The sequence below is a fragment of the Hemitrygon akajei genome, unplaced genomic scaffold (genome assembly GCF_048418815.1).
Source record: "Hemitrygon akajei unplaced genomic scaffold, sHemAka1.3 Scf000124, whole genome shotgun sequence".
Lineage (NCBI taxonomy): Eukaryota > Metazoa > Chordata > Chondrichthyes > Myliobatiformes > Dasyatidae > Hemitrygon > Hemitrygon akajei.
The window spans coordinates 649,513-673,326 of NW_027332010.1; the positions used below are offsets into that span (position 1 = coordinate 649,513).

At 49.2% G+C, this 23,814-nt stretch overlaps 1 protein-coding gene and 1 long non-coding RNA gene across 2 annotated transcripts in view; one reads left to right on the forward strand and one right to left on the reverse strand.

Moving 5' to 3' along the window:
• The first annotated feature begins 708 nt into the window (after positions 1-708).
• On the forward strand, positions 709-13,986 carry LOC140723664 (uncharacterized). Its single transcript, XR_012097943.1, has 2 exons — positions 709-757; positions 13,655-13,986. It is a non-coding gene; the product is annotated as an uncharacterized lncRNA (long non-coding RNA).
• LOC140723663 (zinc-binding protein A33-like) overlaps positions 6,442-23,814 on the reverse strand; it is a 217,202-nt gene continuing 199,829 nt past the window's right edge. Inside the window, exons 6-7 of the mRNA XM_073038232.1 lie at positions 9,923-10,054; positions 6,442-7,603 (exon numbers count right to left, since the gene is read on the reverse strand). Coding sequence (XP_072894333.1) covers positions 7,050-7,603; positions 9,923-10,054 — 686 coding nt within the window. The 3' untranslated portion in view covers positions 6,442-7,049. The remainder of the gene's footprint in view (positions 7,604-9,922; positions 10,055-23,814) is intronic.

The window sequence follows — 23,814 nt, forward strand, 5'->3', positions numbered from 1 at the left end:
GGAAGTTCAAGGGGCTATTAGAGGAAGGTTTTTCCACTCAGAGAGTGGTTGGTGCGTGGAATTCACTGCCTGAGTCAGTGGTGGAGGCAGATACACTAGTGAAGTTTAAGAGACTACTAGACAGGTATATGGAGTAATTTAAGCTTAGGGGGCAGAGTTTAAGGGTCGGCACAACATTGTGGGCCGAAGGGCCTGTACTGTGCTGTATTATTCTGTGTTCTACCTATTTCTTGATGGAATCACTTTTTTAATTTATTTTTTTATTGAAGGCACGACACGGTGCAGAAAACGTAATGCATTATATTTTCCTCCATTTTGCTGTTATATTCTACCCTTAAACAACACCACAATGACGTCAGTGGGGCCTTCTGGGAGTTGTAGTCATTGTTCCTCGCTCGCTCCCTGTCAAAGCATGTTTCGTCAGCCACCACAGACGTCACCGAAACAGACCAACCGAGGCGCGAAGGGGAATCACGCCCGTCCTTGTGGGCGCCGAGGCCGGCGACACCGACAGAAGCAGATCGCTGATCTCCGCCATGGCGATGGAGCGGAAGAGGAGGGGCTGATCATGGGCCGATTTCCTCCAGCCTATCGTAGCTCAGACTTAAAACTGACCCCTGCTGTCATTGGCTGTAGTGCCTATCGCTCAAATGGGAACTCAGAGAGTGATAAGTTTATGTGAACGTCAGTCAGTCTTCCAGTCTTTATGAGTTTGGATTTGGATTTATAACGGGACAGGAAGCAAATTGGGAGAAATGTGAGTTTTTATGTGATGGTGCATCAGTCTCCGAGTTACATTATTAACAATAAAAGGGCAAAGGCCGTGGTGAGGAAGTAGGTGATTTACTGGAGGTTATATGGAGATAATATTGGAAGGGATATCAAACTTGGAATTGTTTGGGACATGATTTAGAAAATGGGGAGATCTGTGGGGATCATAACATTCCAGTGTTGATTAATGAGGGCAAAATGATTGTTACTGAAACAGGGAAGGTTGTGTTACTGGCTGGGTCATTTGCTGAGATTCATAATCAGGATAATTTAAGTGAAGACGTTAAACAATGTAGGGATATGTTTTTCAGTGAATACCCTGATGTGCTGGAAGTCAGCTGTAGCAATGATAGTATCACTGATGGAGAGATTTCTTTGTATGAGTTTAAGAAGTCTATTAATAATGCAGGTCTGGTGTCCCCAGGAAAGAGTGATATTTGAAATTGTAATTGTTTATAATTCTCTTTTGTGAAAATATTAAATGTTTGAATTGTGCATCTACTTTCCTCATGGAAAATGGAAATAGTAGTGCCTATTCTGAAACCTGGCAGATCCCCATTTGATCCTTCTAGTTAAAGGCCTATATCGTGAATGTCTCATTTATGTAAACTTATGGAATGAATGGTAATCAAGCGCTTGAGTTATATTTTGGAAAGAGTGGTGATAAAGTATTTTATTAGAGTGGATTTTGGAAGGGTCAAATGACATTAGATTCAGTTTTAGGTTTGGAAGATGATATTCGGAAAACACAATTAAATAAAGATGTTGTAATAGCAGGATTTCTTGATACTGAAAAGGGAAATGATATGGACGAAAGGACTTTTGATTAAATTAGGAGTGAGAGGGACATTGTATAATTTTTCTGAGATTTTTTTGGATGGACTGTCCAAGTACCGGTCGGCATGTTATGTTTGTGTTTCTATGAGATAGAGAATGGGATCCCACAAGGCAGTATTTGTAGCCCTTCATTATTTAATATTATGATTAATGATATTTTCTCTGAGATGGTAAAATGGGATACCCTGGGTAAATCTCAATATACAGATGACGTAGCTTTATAGATTAGAGGTATTAATTGTAATTTACAATTAATAGGTCAAACAGTGGGCAGATTGATGAGGATTTTAAGCTTTCAGTCGTTAAAACACATTACGTGGTTTACAAACAGCATTAATAGACTTGCACTTGATTTTAAACTATGTCATTAATATCTTGAGGAAGTGTCAGTGGTAAGATTTCTCAGTATGTGGATGGATAATAAGCTGACGTGGAAGCACCGATCAGTAAAATAATTGATATATGTAAAGGAGCTTTAAATCTCCTCAGACATCTATGTGGGTATTGTTGGGTGAAACATGAAAATCTTTGTTGAGCAAATATATTTGTTTAATTTGATCTGTTCTTGATTATGTCTGTGTGGCTTATGGATCAGCTTCATCTTCAAATTAAAAATGTTTGTATGTGATACAATTACAGACTTTAAGACTGTGTTCTGGTGCAGTAATGTTGTCTCCCGTTTTGGCTTTACTGATTGCAATGGGACAATTGCCCTCAAAGTAACAGAGGTTCAAGTTGATGTCAACATACTGGATTAATTTGCGGGGGCAAGGAAATGATCATCCTGTTAAAGGTGTGCTGGAGGACGGTTGGGGACATCACAAGAAGAGTGTTTTTTGTTTTGGGTGACTGGGTTCTTACCACGCTGGGAATACGGGTGTATTTGATGATACAATATGTCCCACTGTAGCTTTCTCTGTAACCCCACCTTGTTTTTTCCAATGACCTCAGTTGATTTTAGGTTACACGATCGGATTCAGTTCTGCCTGAGAGTCTGTTGGTTCATCAGTATATTAATGAAAGTTATTATCATACAGTAACCATTTTTACAGATAAATGATAAGATAAGTTAACTGGGGATGTTGGTGTGGCTGTTTTTGTGTGCCTGAATTGCAGGTAATGGTAAAGAAATGACTTATAGCCATTTATCAGCATAGGAAGCAGAATTCTTTGCCAACAGTATAGGCTTACAGTGGGTGGAGAAAATTGGTACTTATAATTTGCTCAGAATACATTTCGGTTTTGATGAGTCTTAAACAGGTCATTCTGGCAGTAGGTCAGATTGACTGTTGGAAACTTGTCAAACGGTATTTCATATATAAAGTTTGATTTATATGTCTGCACATTATGGGCCCTGCACATCACACTGTTGAGGGAAATGATGATGTTGACTGTTTAGCACCAAAAGCTGTTAAATGTTAAGCTGTGGATATAGACCTTCCACTTAGCAAATTAGAAGCTAAAAGGTTGGTAGTGTTAAGAATTAGGGGCTTATGGCAAGACGAAGGATAATGGACATAAGGACAGACACCATTACAGAATACATAAATCTGTTGGGTTTATAGAAGAAGGGTTTATAGAAGAAGAGCAAGGGAAGGAATGATATTCACATGACATAGAAATGTCCACACTATACTTAATTATGCCTTGTAACTAATTGGAAAACTTCATACTGTGTCGTGTACATTTTGTCATTATGAAACTGTCGAAACACATACTATTTCAATTTGAAGCGTATAAAGCTGAAAAAAAAATCAAATGCAGTCTTCAGTACAATCTTTGCGAGGGTAGATAGTTTTCAGATAAAAACCTCATTAAATTATGGGACTGACTTTAAATTAATTCACAGTTTGAGCTGGAAAAGGCATGTAATAGTTGTGTTAAACCTAAGGAAATGGCATTATCAGGTAGCAAAGGTGAGTGGGATGTTGGATTATTGGGATGCTCTTAAAATCCAACAAAAAGCAACGAAAAAAGCCATAAGAATGGTCAAGACAAAATATGATGGCAAACTGGCCAATAATATAAATCAGGATACTAAAAGTTTAGTTTTCAGTTACATGAAGAGTGAAAGGGAGATGAGAGTTGATACTGGACCACTGGAAAATGATGCTGGTGAAGTAGTAATGGGGGACAAAGAAATGGCAGATGAACTTAATGAACAATCTTCACTGTCTTTTTTGGTCAGCACCGCTCCCACTTGTCCCATTTAACCTCTCTCATTACGGGTGGACTTTAGGACCCGGGGGAGCTCAGGACTCACCGCCCGCAGCTGCTGCTGAATCCCCGGTGTTTCTGTTCGGTTGACGGATGCGGTGAACGAGTTAAAATTAATCGATCGACAATTCTCATGTCGTGTTTATTTCACTCCATAGAACCATAGAACACTACAGCACAGAAAACAGGCCATTTGGCGTTTCTAGTCTGTGCGGAAACATTATTCCGCTCGTCCCATTGACCTGCACCCAGTCCGTAACCCTCTAGACCTCTCCCATCCATGTATCTATCCAATTTATTCTTAAAACATAAGAGTGAGCCCGCATTTACCACGTCAGATGGCAGCTCGTTCCACACTCTCACCACTCTCTGAGTGAAGTTCTTCCTAATGTTCCCCCTAAAGCTTTCTCCTTTCACCCTAAAACCATGTCCTCTCGTATTTATCGTTCCTAATCTAAATGGAAAGAACCTACTCGCATTTACTGTCTATATCCCCCATAATTTTGTAATCCTCTATCAAATCTCCCCTCATTCTTCTACGCTTCAAGGAATAAAGTCCTAACCTGTTCAATCTTTCCCTGTAACTTAACTCCTGAAGACCTGGCAACATCCTAGTAAATCTCTGCACTCTTTCAATCTCTCCAACCTCTCCATGGATACCTCATGTCTGAACTTTCTGAACTAACCTCCCATGTGGGACCTTGTCAAAGGCCTTACTAAAGTTCATGTGGACAACATCCACAGCCTTTCCTTCACCTACTTAGTTGGTAACCTCCTCGAAAAACTCTTTGAGAATCATTAAACATGATCTACCATGCACAAAGCCATACTGACTATCCTTAATCAGCCCTCGGCTGTCCAAATACTTGTAAATCCGATCTCTCAGAACATCCTCCAATAATTTACATACTACTGATGTCAGGCTCACTGGCCTTTAGTTACCTGGTTTTCTATTGGAGCCTTTTTTAAACAATGTAATAACAAGAGCTACCCTCCAATCCTCCAGCACTGCACACGTGACTGAGGACATTTTAAATATTTCTGCCAGGTCCCCTGCAATTTCTACTCTAGTCTCTCTCAAGGTGCGAGGAAATATCAAGTCAGGCCCGGGGGATTTATCTACCTTTATGCGCTGTAAGGCAGCAAGCACCTCCTCCTCTTTAATCTACAAATGTTCCATGACACTACTGCTTGTTTCCCTTCCTTCCATATACACTATGCCAGTTTCCTGAGTAAATACTGATGCAAAAAAACTGTTTAAGATCTCCCCCATCTCGTGAGGCTCCACACATAGACGACCACTCTGATCTTCTAGGGGACCAATTTTGTCCCTTACTATCCTTTTACTCTTAATATACTTGTAGAAACCCTTCAGGTTTTCCTTCACATTATCTGCCAAAGCCACCTCATGTCTTCTTTTTTTCCTTCCTGATTTCCTTCTTTAGTATTTTCTTACGTTTTTGATACTCTTTAAGTAACTCATTTGCTCTTTGTTGCCTCTACCTGCTGTACACTTCTCTCTTTTTCTTAACCAGATCGCCAATATCCCTTGAAAACCAAGGTTCCCTATGCCTGTTAACTTTGTCTTTAGTACTGGCAGGAACATGCAAACTCTGCACCCTCAAAATTTCACATTTGGAGGCCTTCCACTTACTGAACATATCCTTGTCAGGAAAAAAAAAACTTATCCCAATCCACTCTTCCTAGATCTTTTTTCATTTCCACAAAATTGGCCCTTCTGCTATTTAGAACCTCAACTCGAGGACCAGACCCATCCTTATCCATAATTAACTTGAAACTGATGACATTATGGTCACTGGACCCAAAATGTTCGCCTACACATACTTCTGTCACCTGACCTGTCTGGTTTCCTAATAGGAGATCAAGTATTGCATCCTCTCTCGTAGGTACCTCTATATATTGATTTAGAAAACTTTCCTGAAAACATTTCACAAACTCCAAGCCATCTAGCCTGATTACAGTTTGGGAGTCCCAGTCAATATGTGGAAAGTCAAAATCCCCTACTATTACAACTTCCTGTTTCTTACATCGGTCTACTATCTTTATATGGAATTGCTCCTCCAATTCTCTCTGACTATTGGGCGGTCTATAATACACCCCTATTAGTGTGGTCACACCTTTCCCGTTCCTCAGCTCCACCCATATGGCCTCTGTAGACAAGCCCTCCGGTCTGTCCTGTCTACGCACAGCTGTGATATTTTCCCTGACTAGTAATGCCACTCCTCCCCCTTTCATCCCTCCCCCTCTATCACGTCTGAAACAACGAATATTTCTATCATGTAGAAACCTTAGGTGAGAGGTTATCTTTTTGTATTAATGTATTAAAAATAAATTATAAATTCTACCAATGAGAATTACAAATTCTCTTACTAAAGGATTCATATTCAAAATACTATCCAACTAATCAGGTTCTTGCATATATGGAAACTTAGATAATTATTTTTGTAAAAAATGTCTAACCTGAAGATATTGCAGAAAGTGTGTATGAGAGAGAGAATATTTTCTAATTAACTCTTCAAAAGTCATCAATCGACCATCACAAAATAAATGAAAATAAAAATAAATAAATCTGCAAAAAAAGCAGATCCCCTTAATCACTAAAAATTAAACAAGTTTGGGAGAGAGAACTTAATATGACCTTTGTTAATGAAGATGGTCAATTCTTCTTTAATATCTGCCAATCAGTGTTTAATTCAATTTAAGATTGTTCACTGTTACTATTTAACAAAGGAGAGACTATCCAAAATATTTCCTAACATAGACAATTATTGCGATAGGTGTAAAACTGAAGTAGCCACTTTTTCACATATGTTCTCGTCATGTTCTTCATCAAAATCATTTTGGAAATCTTTATTTTCTACAATTTCTAAAGCTCTGAAAATTAATTTACAACCTAATGTACAAACCTTTGATTTCTGTCTATATATGCAGTCCTTGTATGACCTTTATCCTCCTCCACCTCACTATCTGCTCTAACACTCTGGTTCCCCTCCCTCTGCAAAGGATGTTACTCCCCCTCCAGTTCAGGGGCAAACCGTCCCTTCGGAACAAGCCCCACCTTCCCGGGAACAAAGCCCAATTGTCCAGAAACATGAAGCCCTCCCTCCTGCACCATCTCCTTAGCCACGTATTTAGCTGCACTCTCCGCACATTTATATTTACAGGGACTTTACTCCTGACGCCGGTCCCGGGACCCGACCCGTTTACAGACCCGGAGCGGAACCGGAGCAGATTCTCAGCCACTGGTTTACATTCCCAGTCCGGAAGAGAGGATAAAGTTTCCCCGTGAATTTATTCCCAGTGAAGGTGTGGAGATGGGACTTGGTCTCCGCGTTGTAAAATGAAACTGTCCCGGACTCGTAACTGAGATAAACTCCCACCCTCCCGGGGATGGGACCGGCAGCGAGACGGGACTCGGGGGAGGGGAGATCACCGAACACGTCACAATCCCGATATAACACGTCACCAAACCGCCTGATGACCCAGAATCCGGTCTCAGGACTCAGACTGAACCGTCCCTTCCTCTTCACAGACTCTGCGGCGACTCCCAGCCACCAGAACCGATTCCCCGTCACCTCCACCTCCCAGTAATGTCTCCCCGATGTGAATCCCTCCGATCCCAGCACACAAGCCCGTTTCGTGAATCTCTTCCCGGTGTCAGGGAGATCCCTCCGGGTCCCGGTCCATCTCACACTCTTCCGATCCTCAGACACCTCGAGACACGGATTCGCCGTTTCCACATCCAGGGTGACAGAAACTGGGGGGAGAAGCAGAGAATTAGAGAGTCCCCGGGGATCGGGGGTAGACTCGGGCAGCGCGGCCCCGAGGATCGGGTGGGGGGGAGACTCGGACAGCGCGGCCCCGGGGATCGGGGGGGGGAGACTCGGGCAGCGCGGCCCCGGGGATCGGGGGGGGGGGAGACTCGGGCAGCGCGGCCCCGGGGATCGGGGAGAGACTCGGACAGCGCGGCCCCGGGGATCGGGGGGAGACTCGGACAGCGCGGCCCCGGGGATCGGGGGGAGACTCGGGCGGCGCGGCCCCGGGGATCGGGGGGAGAGACTCGGGCAGTGCGGCCCCGGGGATCGGGGGGAGACTCGGGCAGCGCGACCCCGGGGATCAGGGAGAGACTCGGACAGCGAGGCCCCGGGGATCGGGGGGAGACACGGGCAGCGCGGCCCCGGGGATCGGGGGGAGACTCGGGCCGCGCGGCCCCGGGGATCGGGGGGAAACTCGGACAGCGCGGCCCCGGGGATCGGGGGGAGACTCGGACATCGGGGATCGGGGGGAGACTCGGGCAGCGCGGCCCCGGGGATCGGGGGGAGACTCGGACATCGGGGATCGGGGGGAGACTCGGGCAGCGCGGCCCCGGGGATCGGGGGGAGACTCGGACAGCGCGGCCCCGGGGATCGGGGGGAGACTCGGACAGCGCGGCCCCGGGGATCGGGGGGAGACTCGGGCAGCGCGGCCCCGGGGATCGGGGGGAGACTCGGGCCGCGCGGCCCCGGGGATCGGGTGGGGTGACTCGGGCAGCGCGGCCCCGGGAATCGGGGGGAGACTCGGACAGCGCGGCCCCGGGGATCGGGGGGAGACTCGGACAGCGCGGCCCCGGGAATCGGGGGGAGACTCGGACAGCGCGGCCCCGTGGATTGGGGGGAGACTCGGGCAGCGCGGCCCCGGGGATCGGGGGGAGACTCGGGCAGCGGGGCCCCGGGGATCGGGGGGTGACTCGGGCAGCACGGCCCCGGGGATCGGGGGGAGACTCGGACAGCGCGGCCCCGTGGATCGGGGGGGAGACTCGGGCAGCGCGGCCCCGGGGATCGTGGGAGACTCGGACAGCGCCGCCCCGGGGATCGGGGGGAGAATCGGACAGCGCGGCCCGGTGGATCGGGGGGGAGACTCGGGTAGCGCGGCCCCGGGGATCGGGGAGACTCGGGCAGCGCGGCCCCGTGGATCGGGGGGAGACTCGGGCAGCGCGGCCCCGTGGATTGGGGGGAGACTCGGGCAGCGCGGCCCCGGGGATCGGGGGGAGACTCGGGCAGCGGGGCCCCGGGGATCGGGGGGGAGACTCGGGCAGCGCGGCCCCGGGGATCGGGGGGAGACTCGGGCAGCGCGGCCCCGGGGATCGGGGGAGACTCGGACAGCGCGGCCCCGGGGATCGGGGGAGACTCGGGCAGCGCGGCCCCGGGGATCGGGGGGAGACTCGGGCAGCGGGGCCCCGGGGATCGGGGGGAGACTCGGGCAGCGCGGCCCCGGGGATCGGGGGAGAGACTCGGGCAGCGCGGCCCCGGGGATCGGGGGGAGACTCGGGCAGCGCGGCCCCGGGGATCGGGGGGAGACTCGGACAGCGCGGCCCCGGGGATCGGGGGGAGACTCGGGCAGCGCGGCCCCGTGGATTGGGGGGAGACTCGGGCAGCGCGGCCCCGGGGATCGGGGGGAGACTCGGGCAGCGGGGCCCCGGGGATCTGGGGGGAGACTCGGGCAGCGCGGCCCCGGGGATCGGGGGGAGACTCGGGCAGCGCGGCCCCGGGGATCGGGGGAGACTCGGACAGCGCGGCCCCGGGGATCGGGGGAGACTCGGGCAGCGCGGCCCCGGGGATCGGGGGGAGACTCGGGCAGCGGGGCCCCGGGGATCGGGGGGAGACTCGGGCAGCGCGGCCCCGGGGATCGGGGGAGAGACTCGGGCAGCGCGGCCCCGGGGATCGGGGGGAGACTCGGGCAGCGCGGCCCCGGGGATCGGGGGGAGACTCGGACAGCGCGGCCCCGGGGATCGGGGGGAGACTCGGGCAGCGCGGCCCCGGGGATCGGGGGGAGACTCGGGCAGCGCGGCCCTGGGGATCGGGGGGAGACTCGGACAGCGCGACCCCGGGGATCGGGGGGAGACTCGGGCAGCGCGGCCCCGAGGATCGGGGGGGGGGGAGACTCGGGCAGCGCGGCCCTGGGGATCGGGGGGAGACTCGGACAGCGCGACCCCGGGGATCGGGGGGGGGGGGGGGGGGGGTGGGGGGGGAGACTCGGTCAGCGCGGCCCCGGGGAAAGGCCGCTGGGCCTCAGGCGCGGTCGGGTGGCCGACACGAACCTTTGATTCGACAAAAGCAGATGTCTCCACAAGGGTTTTCCGCTGGACAGGGGAAACATCCTCCCTCACTCCTGCCTGTTGACCCCTGAAAGAATTTTGTGTTTCCATGAGCTCTCCTCTCATTCTCCGAAACTGGGAACAGAGAACATAGAGCAGTACAGCACAGGAACAGGCCCGTCATACAATGTTCACATTCATTTGTGAGTGTGAAGTGGGGCAGTGTGATGGTTTGAGACAGTAAAGGAGGTGATAATGGGAGGGGAGAGATGAAAGGCAGATTGAACCAGGAGGGGGAGGGGTGGAAACCCCGTGGGTGAACTGTGTGTGTAGACGTAATGTGAAGCTGGAGGGGGCAAAGATGGGAGATGAGGATGGCTTTGTCCCCTTTCCCAGAACCCCATCCCTCGCAGCCCCTCATTAGTACAGGGGATGAATTTGCAGGAACCCTTAAGCAACACAGGTCCTGATGAAGTGTTTCTGTCTAAACCGTGGACTGTTTATTCTTTTCCATAGAAACTTCCCGGCCTGTTGTTCCCCCAACAATTTGTGTGTGTTACTCAGGTTTAAATATACTCAATTATTTGGCATCCACAGTTGCCTGTGGCAGATTCACTATCCTGTGGATAAAGGAATTCCTCGTCATCTCTGTCCTAAATGGACATCCCTATAGTCGGAGCCTGTGCTTACCGTTCTCGACCCACCCACATCCTCCCAACATCAACTCTCTCCAGACAGGAGTCAGAAAGATCTGGTGAGACCCTTCATCAGGACCTGTGTCGCTTGGATTACCAGCATCTGCAGATTTTCTCCTGTTTGATTTTTAAAGCAGAAGTTACTAAGTAAACTTCTTGATTAGTCAGTGTCTCAAAAGTTACGGGGAGGAGGCAGGAGAATAGGGTTGAGAGGGATAATAAATCAGCCATTCTTCTAAACTCGCGTGAGTACAGGCCCAGAACCATCAAACACTCCTCATATGTTAACTCTTTCATTCCCGGAATTATTCTTGTGAATCTTCTGGACCCCCTCCAATGCCAGCACATGTTTTCCAATAGAAGGGACCCAAAACTGCTCACAATACTCCAAGTGTGGTCTGACCAATGCCTTATTAAAACCTCAGAATTACATCCTTGCTCTTGTACTCTAATCCTCTCGAAATGAAAGCACACATTGAGTTTGCCAAACTTATCACTGACACAAACTGCAAGTTAACCTTCAGGGAATCCTGCACAACGACACCCATGTCCCTTTGCACCTCTGATTTTTGAATTTCGCCCTGTTTACAGAATTGTCTATGCTTTTATTCCTTCGACCAAAGTCGTACCTGCCTAAGTTTGTACCTGCCAAACTCTACCTGTGCTACAAGATCCTTATTCCGTATACTGGTGCATTCAAATAAGACCATAAGACAAAGCAGCAGAAGCCGGCCATTCGGCCCTTCGAATCAGCTCCACCATTTAATCATGAGCTGATCCATTCTCCCATTTAGTCCCACCCCCCACCTTTTCACCATGACCTTTGATGCCCTGGCTACTCATATACCGATCAATCTCTGCTTTAAATACACCCAATGACCTGGCCTCCACTGCCGCAAGAAAGTCACAGATTCACCACCCTCTGGCTAAAAAAATTCTTTGCATCTCCCTTCTGAATGGGCGCCCTTCAATCTTTAAGTCATGCTCTCTCGTACTAGACTCCCCCACCATAGGAAACAACTTTGCCAAAACCACTCTCGAAATGTTTCTGTGAGGTTCCCCGTCATTCTTCTAAACTCCACGGAGTACAGTCCAAGAGCGGTCAAATGTTCCTCATATGTTTTTCAGATGTTAACCCTCTCATTCCCGGAATCATTCTAGCGAATCTTCTCTGAACCCTCTCCAATGTCAGAACATCCTTTCTTAAAGAAGGAGTCCAAAACTGCACACAGTATTCCAAGAGAGGTCTTACCAGTTCCTTATAGAGCCTCAACACCACATCCCTGCTCCTATACTATATTCCTCTAGAAATGAATGTCAGCATTGCATTCACCTTCTTCACCACCAACTCAACCTGGAGGTTAACCTTAAGGGTATCCTGCACGAGTACTCCCAAGTCCCATTGCATCTCAGAACTTTGAATTCTCTCTACATTTAAATAATAGTCTGCCGATTTATTTCTTCTACCAACGTGCATGACCATACACTTTTCAACATTGTATTTCATTTGCCACTTCTTTGACCATTCTCATAATCTATCCAAGTCTCTCTGCAAACTCTCTGTTTCCTCAGCACTACCGTCCCCTCCACTTATCTTTGTATCATCAGCAAACTTAGCTACAAAGCCATCTATTCCATCATCCAAATCGTTGATATACAACGTAAAAAGATGCGGCCCCAACACGGACCCCTGTGGAACACCACTGGTAACTGGCTGCCAACCAGAATGGGATCCCTTTATTCCCACTCTCTGTTTCCTGCCAATCAGCCAACGCTCTATCCACATATGTAACTTTCCCGTAATTCCATGGGCTCTTATCTTGTTTCGCAGCCTCATGTGCGGCACCTTGTCAAAGGCCTTCTGAAAATCCAAATACACAACATCCACTGCATCTCCCTTGTCTAGCCTACTTGTAATCTCCTCAAGAAATTTCAATGGGTTTGTCAGGCAGGATTTTCCTTTAAGGAAACCATGCTGAGTTTGGCCTATCTTGTCATATGCCTCCAGGTACTCGGTAACCTCATCCTTGACAATTGACTCCAGAAACTTCCCAACCATTTCTCAAGCTAACAGGTCTATAATTCACTTTTTGCTTCCTTGCCCCCTTCTTAAATACCAGAGTGGCATTTGCAATCTTCCACTCCTCCAGAACCATGCCAGAATCTATTGACTTTTGAAAGATCATTGCTCCGCGATCTCCACAGCTACTTCCTTCAAAACACAAGGGTGCATTCCATCTGGACCTGGAGATTTATCTACCCTTAGACTATTCAGCTTCCTGAGAACTTTCTCTGTCGTAATTGTGACTGCGCACACTTCTCTTCCCTGACACCCTTCAGTGTCCGGAATACTGCTGATATCTTCCTCCATGAGGGCTGATGAAAATACTCATTCAGTTCCTCAGCCATCTCCTTATCTCCCATTACAATTTCTCCAGCATCATTTTCTATCTGTCCTATATCCACTCTCACCTGTTTTTTACTCTTTATATACTTGAAAAAGCTTTTAGTATCTTCTTTGATGTTATTTGCTAGCTTCCTTTTATAGTTCATCTTTTCCCTCTTAATGGCCTTCTTAGTTTCCTTTTGTAAGCTTTTAAAAACTTCCCAATCCTCTGTCTTCCCACTAATTTTTGCTTCCTTGAATGCCCTCTCCTTTGCTTTTACTTTGGCTTTGACTTCTCTTGTCAGCCACGGTCGCATCCTTTTTCCATTCGAAAATTTCTTCTTTTTTGGAATATATCTGTCTTGCACCTTCCTCACTTCTCGCATAAACTCCCGCCACTGAGCACCTTCTCCTTTGTAACAGTAACTGCACTCACTTCTCTTCCCTCACACTCTTCAACACCGGGCACAGTGCGAGTGTCTTCCATGGTGAAGACTGGTGCAAAATATTTGGTTTAGCTGCCATCTCTTTATCCCGCGTTATTATATATCCGGCCTCATTTTCTAGCGTCCTATATCCACTCTCATCTCTGTTTTATTTTTTTACAATACTTGAAAAACAATTTGATATTGTTTGCTAACTTGTTTTACAAAGACAGGTGTGTAAAAAGGGACTGAAGGATCTTTGGAGACCAGAGTCACCCCAACCACAAACAGTACCAGTTGCTACCATCCGGGATACGGTACCGCAGCATAAAAGCCAGGAGCAACAGGCTCCGGGACAGCTTCTTCAACCAGGCCATCAGACTGATTAACTCGTGTGGACATAACTGTATTTCTATGTTATATTAACCAGCATGTTGTACATATTATTCATCATAAATTACTATAAATTGCACATTGCACATCTACATGGAGACGTAACGTAAAGATTTTTAATCCTCATGTATATGAAGGATGTAAGTAATAAAGTCAATTCAATTCAAATGAATTTCTTGTTTATTTTTTCCCGCCCAATCATCCTTTTAGTTTCTCTCTGTAGATATTTAAAAGCTTCCCAATCCTTTGTCTTCCTACTAATTTTTGTTTAGTTGTATGCCCTCTCTTTTGCCTTTACATTAACTTGTCTTCCCTTGTCAGCCACAGTTTTACTATTTTGCCATTTGAGTATTTATTTATTTTTGGAATACATCTATCCTTCACCTTCCTCATTTTCCCAGAAACTGACACCATTTCTGCTCTGCTCTGATCCCTGCCAGCATCTCCTTCCAATTTCTTTGGCCAACTCCTGTCTCAGACAACTGTAATTTCTTTTACTTCTCTGAAATACTACAATGTCAGACTTCACTTTCTCCTTATCAGATTTCAAGTTCAACTCAGTCATGTTGTGAGCACTGCCTCCTAAGGGTTCTTTTAACTACTCACCTCTGGTTCAATACATAACACCCAATCCAGTAGAGCTGTTCCCCGAGTAGGCTCAACGACAAACTGCTCTAGAAAGCAATCACATTGCATTCGACAAACTCACTCTCTTGAGATCCTTTACCAACCTGATTTTCCCAATTGACCAACATGTTGAAATCTCCCATGATTATCATAACATTGTCCTTTTCATCAGCCTTTTCTATTTCCAGCTGTAATCTGTGGGCCTCAACCCACTGACTGTTGGGAGGCCTGTATATGACTGCTGTCAGTGTCATTTTTACTTTTGCAGTTCCTTACCTCAACCTACAAGATTCAACATCTTCCAATCCTGTGTCGCATCTTGCTGCTGATTTACCAGCAGAGCCACACCACCCCCTCACCCGACCTTCCTATAACACCGATACATTGTGAAACCTTGAACATTCAGCTCCCAACTACAAGCATCCTTCAGCCACGTTTCCGTGATGGCCACAACATCATACCTGACAATCGGTAATAGTGCAACAAGATCATCCACCTTATTTCTCATACTCCATGCATTGAGATATAACACTTTGTGTACTGTATCCGCTACCCTTTTTAATTCTGCATCCCCAATGTTCTGATACTAACCTTGCCGGCTGGAATTTTCTCTTCGCATCTGTCCGCCCTATCTGACAGTCTGACTGCATGCTATCATTGCATTTTACCATCAGTCCTATCCCTTCACTCCAGTTCCCGTGCACCCCCCCCCCCCCCCACCAAATTAGTTCAGACCCTCCCCAACAGCTCTATCAAACCTCTCTGTGAGAATATTGTTCTCCCTCGGGTCCCTTTTGAGCAGGTCATTCCTCCACCAGAACAGATCCCAATGATCCAAGAACCTGAATCCCTGTCCCCAGCACCATCTTCTCAGCCATGTTTATCTGTCAAATTATCCTGTTTCTACCCTCACCAGCACGTGGCACAGGCAGCAATCCAGAAATTACAACCCTGGGGGTGCTGCTTCTGAACTTTCTACCAAGCTCTCCAAATTCTATTATCAGGACCCCTTTTCTTTTACTTCCAATGTCATTGTCCCAAAATTTACCAAGATATCTGGCTCTTTTCCCTCCCTCTCTAAAATGCTGCGGACACGATTCGAGACATCCCTGACCCTGGCACCCAGGAGGCAACATACCATTCGGGTGTCCCGTTCACATCAATAGATTCTCCTGTCTGTTCCCCTGGCGAGTCAGTCCCGGATCACAACCACTCCCCTCTTCTACCTCTAACAACAGTGAGAGATGCTGATCCGGAAGGGGGAAGACCTGTGTCAGTCAGAGTCTGCACTCACAGGGCACATGAAGGACTTGTGTATTTTCCTGACAATCCCTGTCACCACACTGATACTCATTTTTATTCCTTATAATATTAACGTCAGTATTTAATTCCCAGTTCCTCTGGTAGATCCTAACTCATGTCCTGGTGTGTTAGTGCATTTGCCTGGGATTGGAACACTGTGGTTCATTTGACAGTCCCTTGTATTGGTTGTATTGTGACCCTGTGCTGGTGTGTCCAGGGGTCTGACATCTCCAGCTGACCATGTGACAGTGATGCCTCCCAGTCGGTGGGGTTGATGTGAAATATACTTCAGTTCCCCTTCAGCCCTGTATTACAGACAATCTTTGCTTCAAATTGGAACTAAATTGAGCTTCATAAACAAGGAGAAATGAATCTTTGTAAGTTTTACCTCGATTAATAGCATCAAGCGTTTCTCTCAGCACTGTTTTCAACAAATAGGGGTGATCGAATTTTTCAACCGGTAGGGTCTCATCTGTCACTGACAATTCCTCGATATCGTCATTAATCCTGTAAATATTAAACTGCTGGTTATAAATTGCTATTCTGAACTATTTTACAAATCCAATCAGGGTTTCAGTAAAGAGCCTGTCCTACCTTCTGTTCCGACGAGCTTCCTCCTGAAATAAATAAAACACAAATCCGATTAGACTTGGACTTACTGTCCATATCCTGAATTTCATCCAAATCATTACAAGGTTTTGAAAATTCCCACTCCCACAGTCACTCAAACACACGGACAATACAGAACCACAGGGTAACTTACAAGGAAAGTTTCTGAATGTCAGACCATTTCTGAGAGGATGAAACTTACAGGGAAGACAGGACAGGCTGTGCATTTTCATCTGGATATGACGTCAGTGTGATAGGATGGAGGAATTTAAGATCAGTGATGTATGTGATTGTGTGCGGGTGGAGGAAGTACCTCTATTTATGGGGAGACTTGTGAGGTGATGTAATTCCAGATGGATTTTAACAAATTCCACAAGAAATTTAGTGAAGAGGATGTGGAACTCAGTGCCACAGGAGTGGCTGAAATGGTACAGCAGAGATTGAATGTAATGGGGAGGCTGGATAAACACGTGAGGGACCAGGGAGTTCGGGGCACTGTTGCTGGTTGTGGTGAGTAGGTGGCAGGAGGATTGTGAAGCAGGGAAACTGATAGAAGATGGACCTAATGGCCTGTTTATGATAAAGAATGGGATATAATCCCATGTGAGATGTATCCAAAAAATAAAGAGACAGTGAAAGATTCCCATCTGATGGAAATCGGATATGGAGGATAAGTCTGGTGTGCGGGTCACATTCTTTGTTCTCACTGATTGACAGAGAGATCCTCACACCCACCGCACCAGACACACTCACAGCCTGTGACTGCAACTGGGTGTTAATGGGAGTTTTAGAGGATATTTAATGCGGTAATTAAGGAAACAGTCAGCAGCTCTGTGTTATGATCAAAGTAAATAATTTCAGAGAAATTTGCATTCTGTCCTGGGATGTACAGAAGTTGTGGAAGTCCAGTTTTGGGACAATAGACAATAGGTGCAGCAGTAGGCCATTCGGCCCTTCTAGCCAGCACCGCCATTCACTGTGATCATGGCAAATCATACACAATCAGTACCCCGTTCCTGCCCTCTCCCCATATCCCTTGACCCCACGATCTGTAACAGCTCTATCTAACTCTCTCCTGAAGGCATCCAGAGACTTGGCCTCCACTGCCTTCTGGGGCAGAGCATTCCACATATCCACCACTCTCTGGGTGAAAAAGTTTTCCCGCATCACTGTCCTGAATGGCCTACCCCTTATTCTTAAACTGTGGCCTCTAGTTCTGGACTCACCCATCAGCGGGAACATGCTTCCTGCCTCCAGCGTGTCCAATCCCTTAATAATATTATTATTATGGAACATCAACAACCCTGAATAGATGCATCAATTGTCTGGTGAGAAACAGTTTACTGCCATTTGTAAATGCTGTGTGTAGGAGCAACACGTCTGTTTTCTGTCCGCATTGTATTCTGTGTTATGTGTTTATTATGGTAACTCGTCACGTGAGTGGGGACGTGGTAAAAGCGAAGGGAAAAAGTTACGTATCCGTACTTTGTTCTGGACAGTTTTGAGCTGGGGACGGGCGGATGTCATTCTGTTCTTGACCGCTGTGTTGCAGCTTACTTTACAATGAATTACCCTGAAGTTTCATCGCTTCGAGATTGTATTTTGCTAATGAAGGACTGAAAGCGTATCTTGGACATTTTGAAATGTCATTATCGGAGTGATTGGAGGGCGCATCATGCAGGTATAACAACTTGTGTGAGGTCGCCAGCAGCGGCAATTGATTTGTTAGAATTGGCCGCTGTGCTGTGTTTATTTCAAATATACCGCTGTTCATTCAGTGCCCTTTGACAGAAACAAATTGAAATATAATCCCTCACCTTGAGAAACATCACACTGTCTTTTTGATCCATCTGTTCCTTTAATTTAGTGATTTCCTCCTGAATAATCCTTATATTCTCTTGAAAAGCTAGAAGATTTTTCTCCATTGGGTTGAGAATCCTCTTCTCTTCTTCCCTGAGATCCCTGAGTAAGCTCTGCTCTTTCTCAGTGATAATCCGGCGCAGTTCAGCAAACTGGGATGTGATGTGGGACTGAAGGCTGTGTGACTGTTCCTGTCGAATGAAAGGTGAAGATTAATATACTGCATTGCTGTGCTCTGTTTCCTTTTGTCGTTAAGTTCGGTCTGTTAGAGTCCATGCTACTTCTGAGAGCATTCCCGTCAATACCATTCCCTCACGTTTTCCTGAAACCTATTCTCACTTATAAACTCCCATCTGATTCACACACATTCATCTGGCATGTCCTTGAGATGTGTCGGAGTCTCTCGTGGTCACAGGGAGAGCATGCAAACTCCACACAGACAGCAACAGAGGTCAGGATTGAACCCAGGTCACTGGAGCTGCGATACTCGGCTATTCTGCATTAAATGGAGCAAAACTCGACAGTAATATCAGAAATTATGCTCAGGAAGCCTCACCCGAACTCCGGAAATCTTCTCTTTCTGTTGCTGCTCCTTTTCCTGGAAGTCTGATTTCTTTTTTGTGAGAGAGTCTAAGGAAGATTTTAGCTGATCCTGGAAGTCAGAGAGTGAAGGAAATAGAAACAAAGATGCATCAAAAGAAACAGGTGATCAAACCCGATTATCACACAAAATGCCAGAGGAACTCAGTGAGTCAGGCAGTATCTATTCAGGGGAAATAAACAGTCGGTGTTCCGGGATGAGACCCTTCATTAGGACTGGGAAGGAATGGGACAGAAGCCAGAATAAAAAGGTTGGGGATGAGAACCAGCTGACAGGTGACGGGTGAGACAACGTGAGGGGGAACGTGGGGGAGGGTGATGAAGTGAGAAGCTGGGAGGGGACAGGTGGAAGAGATAAAGGGCTGGAGAAGAAGGAATCTAATACGAGAGGACAATCGACCATGGAAGAAACGGGAGGAACTGTGCTGTTTGCGGCCCTGAATGGTGACGAGGGAGGAGGTTAGGAGTCAGGTGTAGTTCTTGTCCCGCTTGCAGGTGTCAGTGCCAGGAGAGAGATCAGTGGGGAGGAGCGAGTGGATCAGGGCGATAGAGTACGTAGAGCGCGATCCGTATAGAGAGCGGAGAGTTGCGGGGTGCGGAGGTGGGCTGTGGGACGGAGAGATGCTAGAATCCCGTTGAAAATGGCCGAAGTTGCAAAGAATGATGTGTTGGTTATGGAGGCTCGTGTAATGGTATCTAGGGCAAAGGAAATGTGTTAAGTATTTAATTAACGTTCGTTTTTACCTTGTAGATTTTAACAGCTTCTTTAATCAGAATGAAGGGGTGCTCTCTGTGTTCCTGCGCAGCTGCACAGATCACGCAGATCAGTGTCTTGTCCGTTTCACAAAACAGCTTCAGTTCTTCCTCATGTTCTTCGCAGTGACGTTTACTTTCCTTCCCTTTCGGATTCAGGTTTAGATGTCGAGCTTTTTCAGCCAGATTTGCTAAGGCCCGATTCACCCTGAGGGTGCGGTCAGCAAACTCCTCTCTACATTCCGGGCAGGAGTTTCTCTCCTCCCTTTCCCAACACCGTGTGATACAAGAGCGACAGAAGTTGTGTCCACACTCCAGAATAACCGGATCGATGAAGAAATCCAGGCAGACGGGACAAATTGCCTCCTCGCTCAAACTCTCGGCCTGTCCTTTCGAAGCCATGTTAACTCCCAGCACTTCCTGATTCAGAATGCTTTCACTTTCGGGGAGCTGCTGATCTCCTGCAGTACCGCTATTGTCCACTACGCGCGCTGCAGACTCGGGGAATCAAACAACACACACACAATCTGCTGCTGTTTCATGTAACTGCGCGTCGCGGCAACGCAGACCGCAACAACTGTGATTGGTCCGCTTGGTAACATCGCATTTCCTCCGGTCTACAGGCATACTGTCCGCACACTGATACGAAATAAATGGTTGGGGACGATGAACCAAATCGTCAAATCTTGCTCCCGACATCCGAAAATACTTGAAATGCATTTCCTCGTGCATGTCACTCAGTGGCCGGACAAGCACAGAAAATTCACCCTCCTTCTGCCTCAGCCCGTTCAATGGTCGTACATACCATCAGACTGGGAGGGGCCCTCTCGTCTCCACTGCAGTAATCTCGGGGCAGCGCGCCGTGGGAGTGATCTCCGGGCATGCAGCAAGGATCAGACTGGGAGGTGCCCTCTCGTCTCCACTGCAGTAATCTCGGGGCAGCGCGCTGTTGGAGTGATCTCCGGGCATGCAGCAAGGATCAGACTGGGAGGGGCCCTCTCGTCTCCACTGCAGTAATCTCGGGGCAGCGCGCCGTGGGAGTGATCTCCGGGCATGCAGCAAGGATCAGACTGGGAGGGACCCTCTCGCCTCCACTGCAGTAATCTCGGGACAGCGCGCTGTGGAAGTGATCTCCGGGCATTCAGCAAGGATCAGACTGGGACCGTCTCGTCTCCACTGCAGTAATCTCGGGGCAGCGCGCTGTGGGAGTGATCTCCGGGCATGCAGCGAGGATCAGACTGGGAGGGGCCCTCTCGTCTCCACTGCAGTAATCTCGGGGCAGCGCGCTGTGGGAGTGATCTCCGGGCATGCAGCAAGGTAAGGATCAGACTGGGAGGGGCCCTCTCGTCTCCACTGCAGTAATCTCGGGGCAGCGCGCTGTGGGAGTGATCTCCGGGCATGCGGCAAGGATCAGACTGGGAGGGACCCTCTAGTCTCCACTGCAGTAATCTCGGGGCAGCGCGCTGTGGGAGTGATCTCCGGGCATGCAGCAAGGATCAGACTGGGAGGGGCCCTCTCGTCTCCCAAGCAGTAATCTCGGGGCAGCGCGCTGTGGGAGTGATCACCGGGCATGCAGCGAGGATCAGAATGGGAGGGACCGTCTCGTCTCCACTGCATTAATCTCAGGGCAGCGCGCCGTGGGAGTGATCTCCGGGCATTCAGCAAGGATCAGACGAGTGACCGTCTCGTCTCCACTGCAGTAATCTCAGGGCAGCACGCTGTGGGAGTGATCTCCGGGCATGCAGCGAGGATCAGACTGGGAGGGACAGTCTCGTCTCCACTGCAGTAATCTCGGGGCAGCGCGCTGTGGGAGTGATCTCCGGGCATGCAGCGAGGATCAGACTGGGAGGGGCCCTCTCGTCTCCACTGCAGTAATCTCGGGGCAGCGCGCTGTGGGAGTGATCTCCGGGCATGCAGCGAGGATCAGACTGGGAGGGGCCCTCTCGTCTCCACTGCAGTAATCTCAGGGCAGCGGCCGTGGGAGTGATCTCCGGGCATGCAGCGAGGATCAGACTGGGAGGGGCCCTCTCGTCTCCACTGCAGTAATCTCAGGGCAGCGGCCGTGGGAGTGATCTCCGGGCATGCAGCGAGGATCAGACTGGGAGGGGCCCTCTCGTCTCCACTGCAGTAATCTCGGGGCAGCGCTCTGTGGGAGTGATCTCCGGGCATGCAGCGAGGATCAGACTGGGAGGGGCCCTCTCGTCTCCACTGCAGTAATCTCAGGGCAGCGCGCTGTGGGACTGATCTCCGGGCATGCAGTAAGGATCAGACTGGGAGGGACCCTCTCGTCTCCACTGCAGTAATCTCGGGGCAGCGCGCTGTGGGAGTGATCTCCGGGCATGCAGTAAGGATCAGACTGGGAGGGATCCTCTCGTCTCCACTGCAGTAATCTCGGGGCAGCGCGCTGTGGGAGTGATCTCCGGGCATGCAGCGAGGAACAGACTGGGAGGGGCCTTCTCGTCTCCACTGCAGTAATCTTGGGGCAGCGTGCTGTGGGACTGATCTCCGGGCATGCAGCAAGGATCAGACTGGGAGGGACCCTCTCGTCTGCACTGCAGTAATCTCGGGGCAGCGCGCTGTGGGAGTGATCTCCGGGCATGCAGCAAGGATCAGACTGGGAGGGACCCTCTCGTCTCCACTGCAGTAATCTCGGGGCAGCGCGCTGTGGGAGTGATCTCCGGGCATGCAGCAAGGATCAGACTGGGAGGGGCCCTCTCGTCTCCACTGCAGTAATCTCGGGGCAGCGCGCTGTGGGAGTGATCTCCGGGCATGCAGCGAGGATCAGACTGGGAGGGACCCTCTCGTCTCCACTGCAGTAATCTCGGGGCAGCGCGCTGTGGGAGTGATCTCCGGGCATTCAGCAAGGATCAGACTGGGAGGGGCCCTCTCGTCTCCACTGCAGTAATCTCGGGGCAGCGCGCTGTGGGTGTGATCTCCGGGCATGCAGCAAGGATCGGATTGGGAGGGGCCCTTTCGTCTCCACTGCAGTAATCTCGGGGCAGCTCGCTGTGGGAGTGAACTCCGGCCATGCAGCAAGGATCAGACTGGGAGGGGCCCTCTCGTCTCCACTGCAGTAATCTCAGGGCAGCGCGCCGTGGGAGTGATCTCCGGGCATTCAGCAAGGATCAGACTGGGACCGTCTCGTCTCCACTGCAGTAATCTAGGGGCAGCGCGCTGTGGGACTGATCTCCGGGCATGCAGCAAGGATCAGACTGGGAGGGGCCCTCTCGTCTCCACTGCAGTAATCTCGGGGCAGCGCGCTGTGGGAGTGATCTCCGGGCATGCAGCAAGGATCAGACTGGGAGGGACCCTCTCGTCTCCACTGCAGTAATCTCGGGGCAGCGCGCTGTGGGAGTGATCTCCGGGCATGCAGCAAGGATCAGACTGGGAGGGGCCCTCTCGTCTCCACTGCAGTAATCTCGGGGCAGCGCGCTGTGGGAGTGATCTCCGGGCATGCAGCAAGGATCAGACTGGGAGGGGTCCTCTCGCCGCCAGACAGGTGAGGTCTTGGTGCCTGTTGGTGAGATCTGGTGATGAGGCATTCTGCCAGATGGTGTGGACTGTCTGCTCAGGGAACCACTCCACTGTGTCCATCCAGTCCTTCTGCAGTAACTGTAGGTCATTCCCTGCTGACCACTGCCTGGTGTTCTTATGGTCAAAGCTGCTCGTCTGAAAGAACTGTCACCAATTTCATTAACACAAGGTTCACATGGAGAAGCTTCCTGACTGAGACAGACACAGTCTCACAGGGTATTTACAGGGTAGGGGCAGGAATGATGTTTCTCCTGGCTGGGCAGTGGAACGAGGGATCACAGACTCAAAATCCGAGATCACCTCAGCAGGACTGAGATGAGGAGAAATTTCGCCAATACAGTGTGTTGAATATTTGGAGTTTTCTTCACAAGTTTTCTAAATTAAACGGACATATTTAGGAAATTTATTTTGAAATTTGAGTTTCGGGAAACTTGCTTCAATTCTGAGAACAAACTGTGACTGACATCTCCAGTTCCCAGCAGCAGCCCGGCCTCACACACAAACAGCCAATCAGCGATCATCGCTGGGAGAAGGGTGCTCCCATTGGCTGAGGGGTGTCAGTGGGCGGGACGGTTGGAAACGGGACCGAGTGAGCCCGGAGACCGGGAGCTGCGCCTCGGGTTTCGGCTGCACCACCGGCGGGTCGTGAATCCTTTCGAAGGCAGAGCTGAAGCGACCGGCGGAGATTCCGTGAGATGTTTCAGCTACACG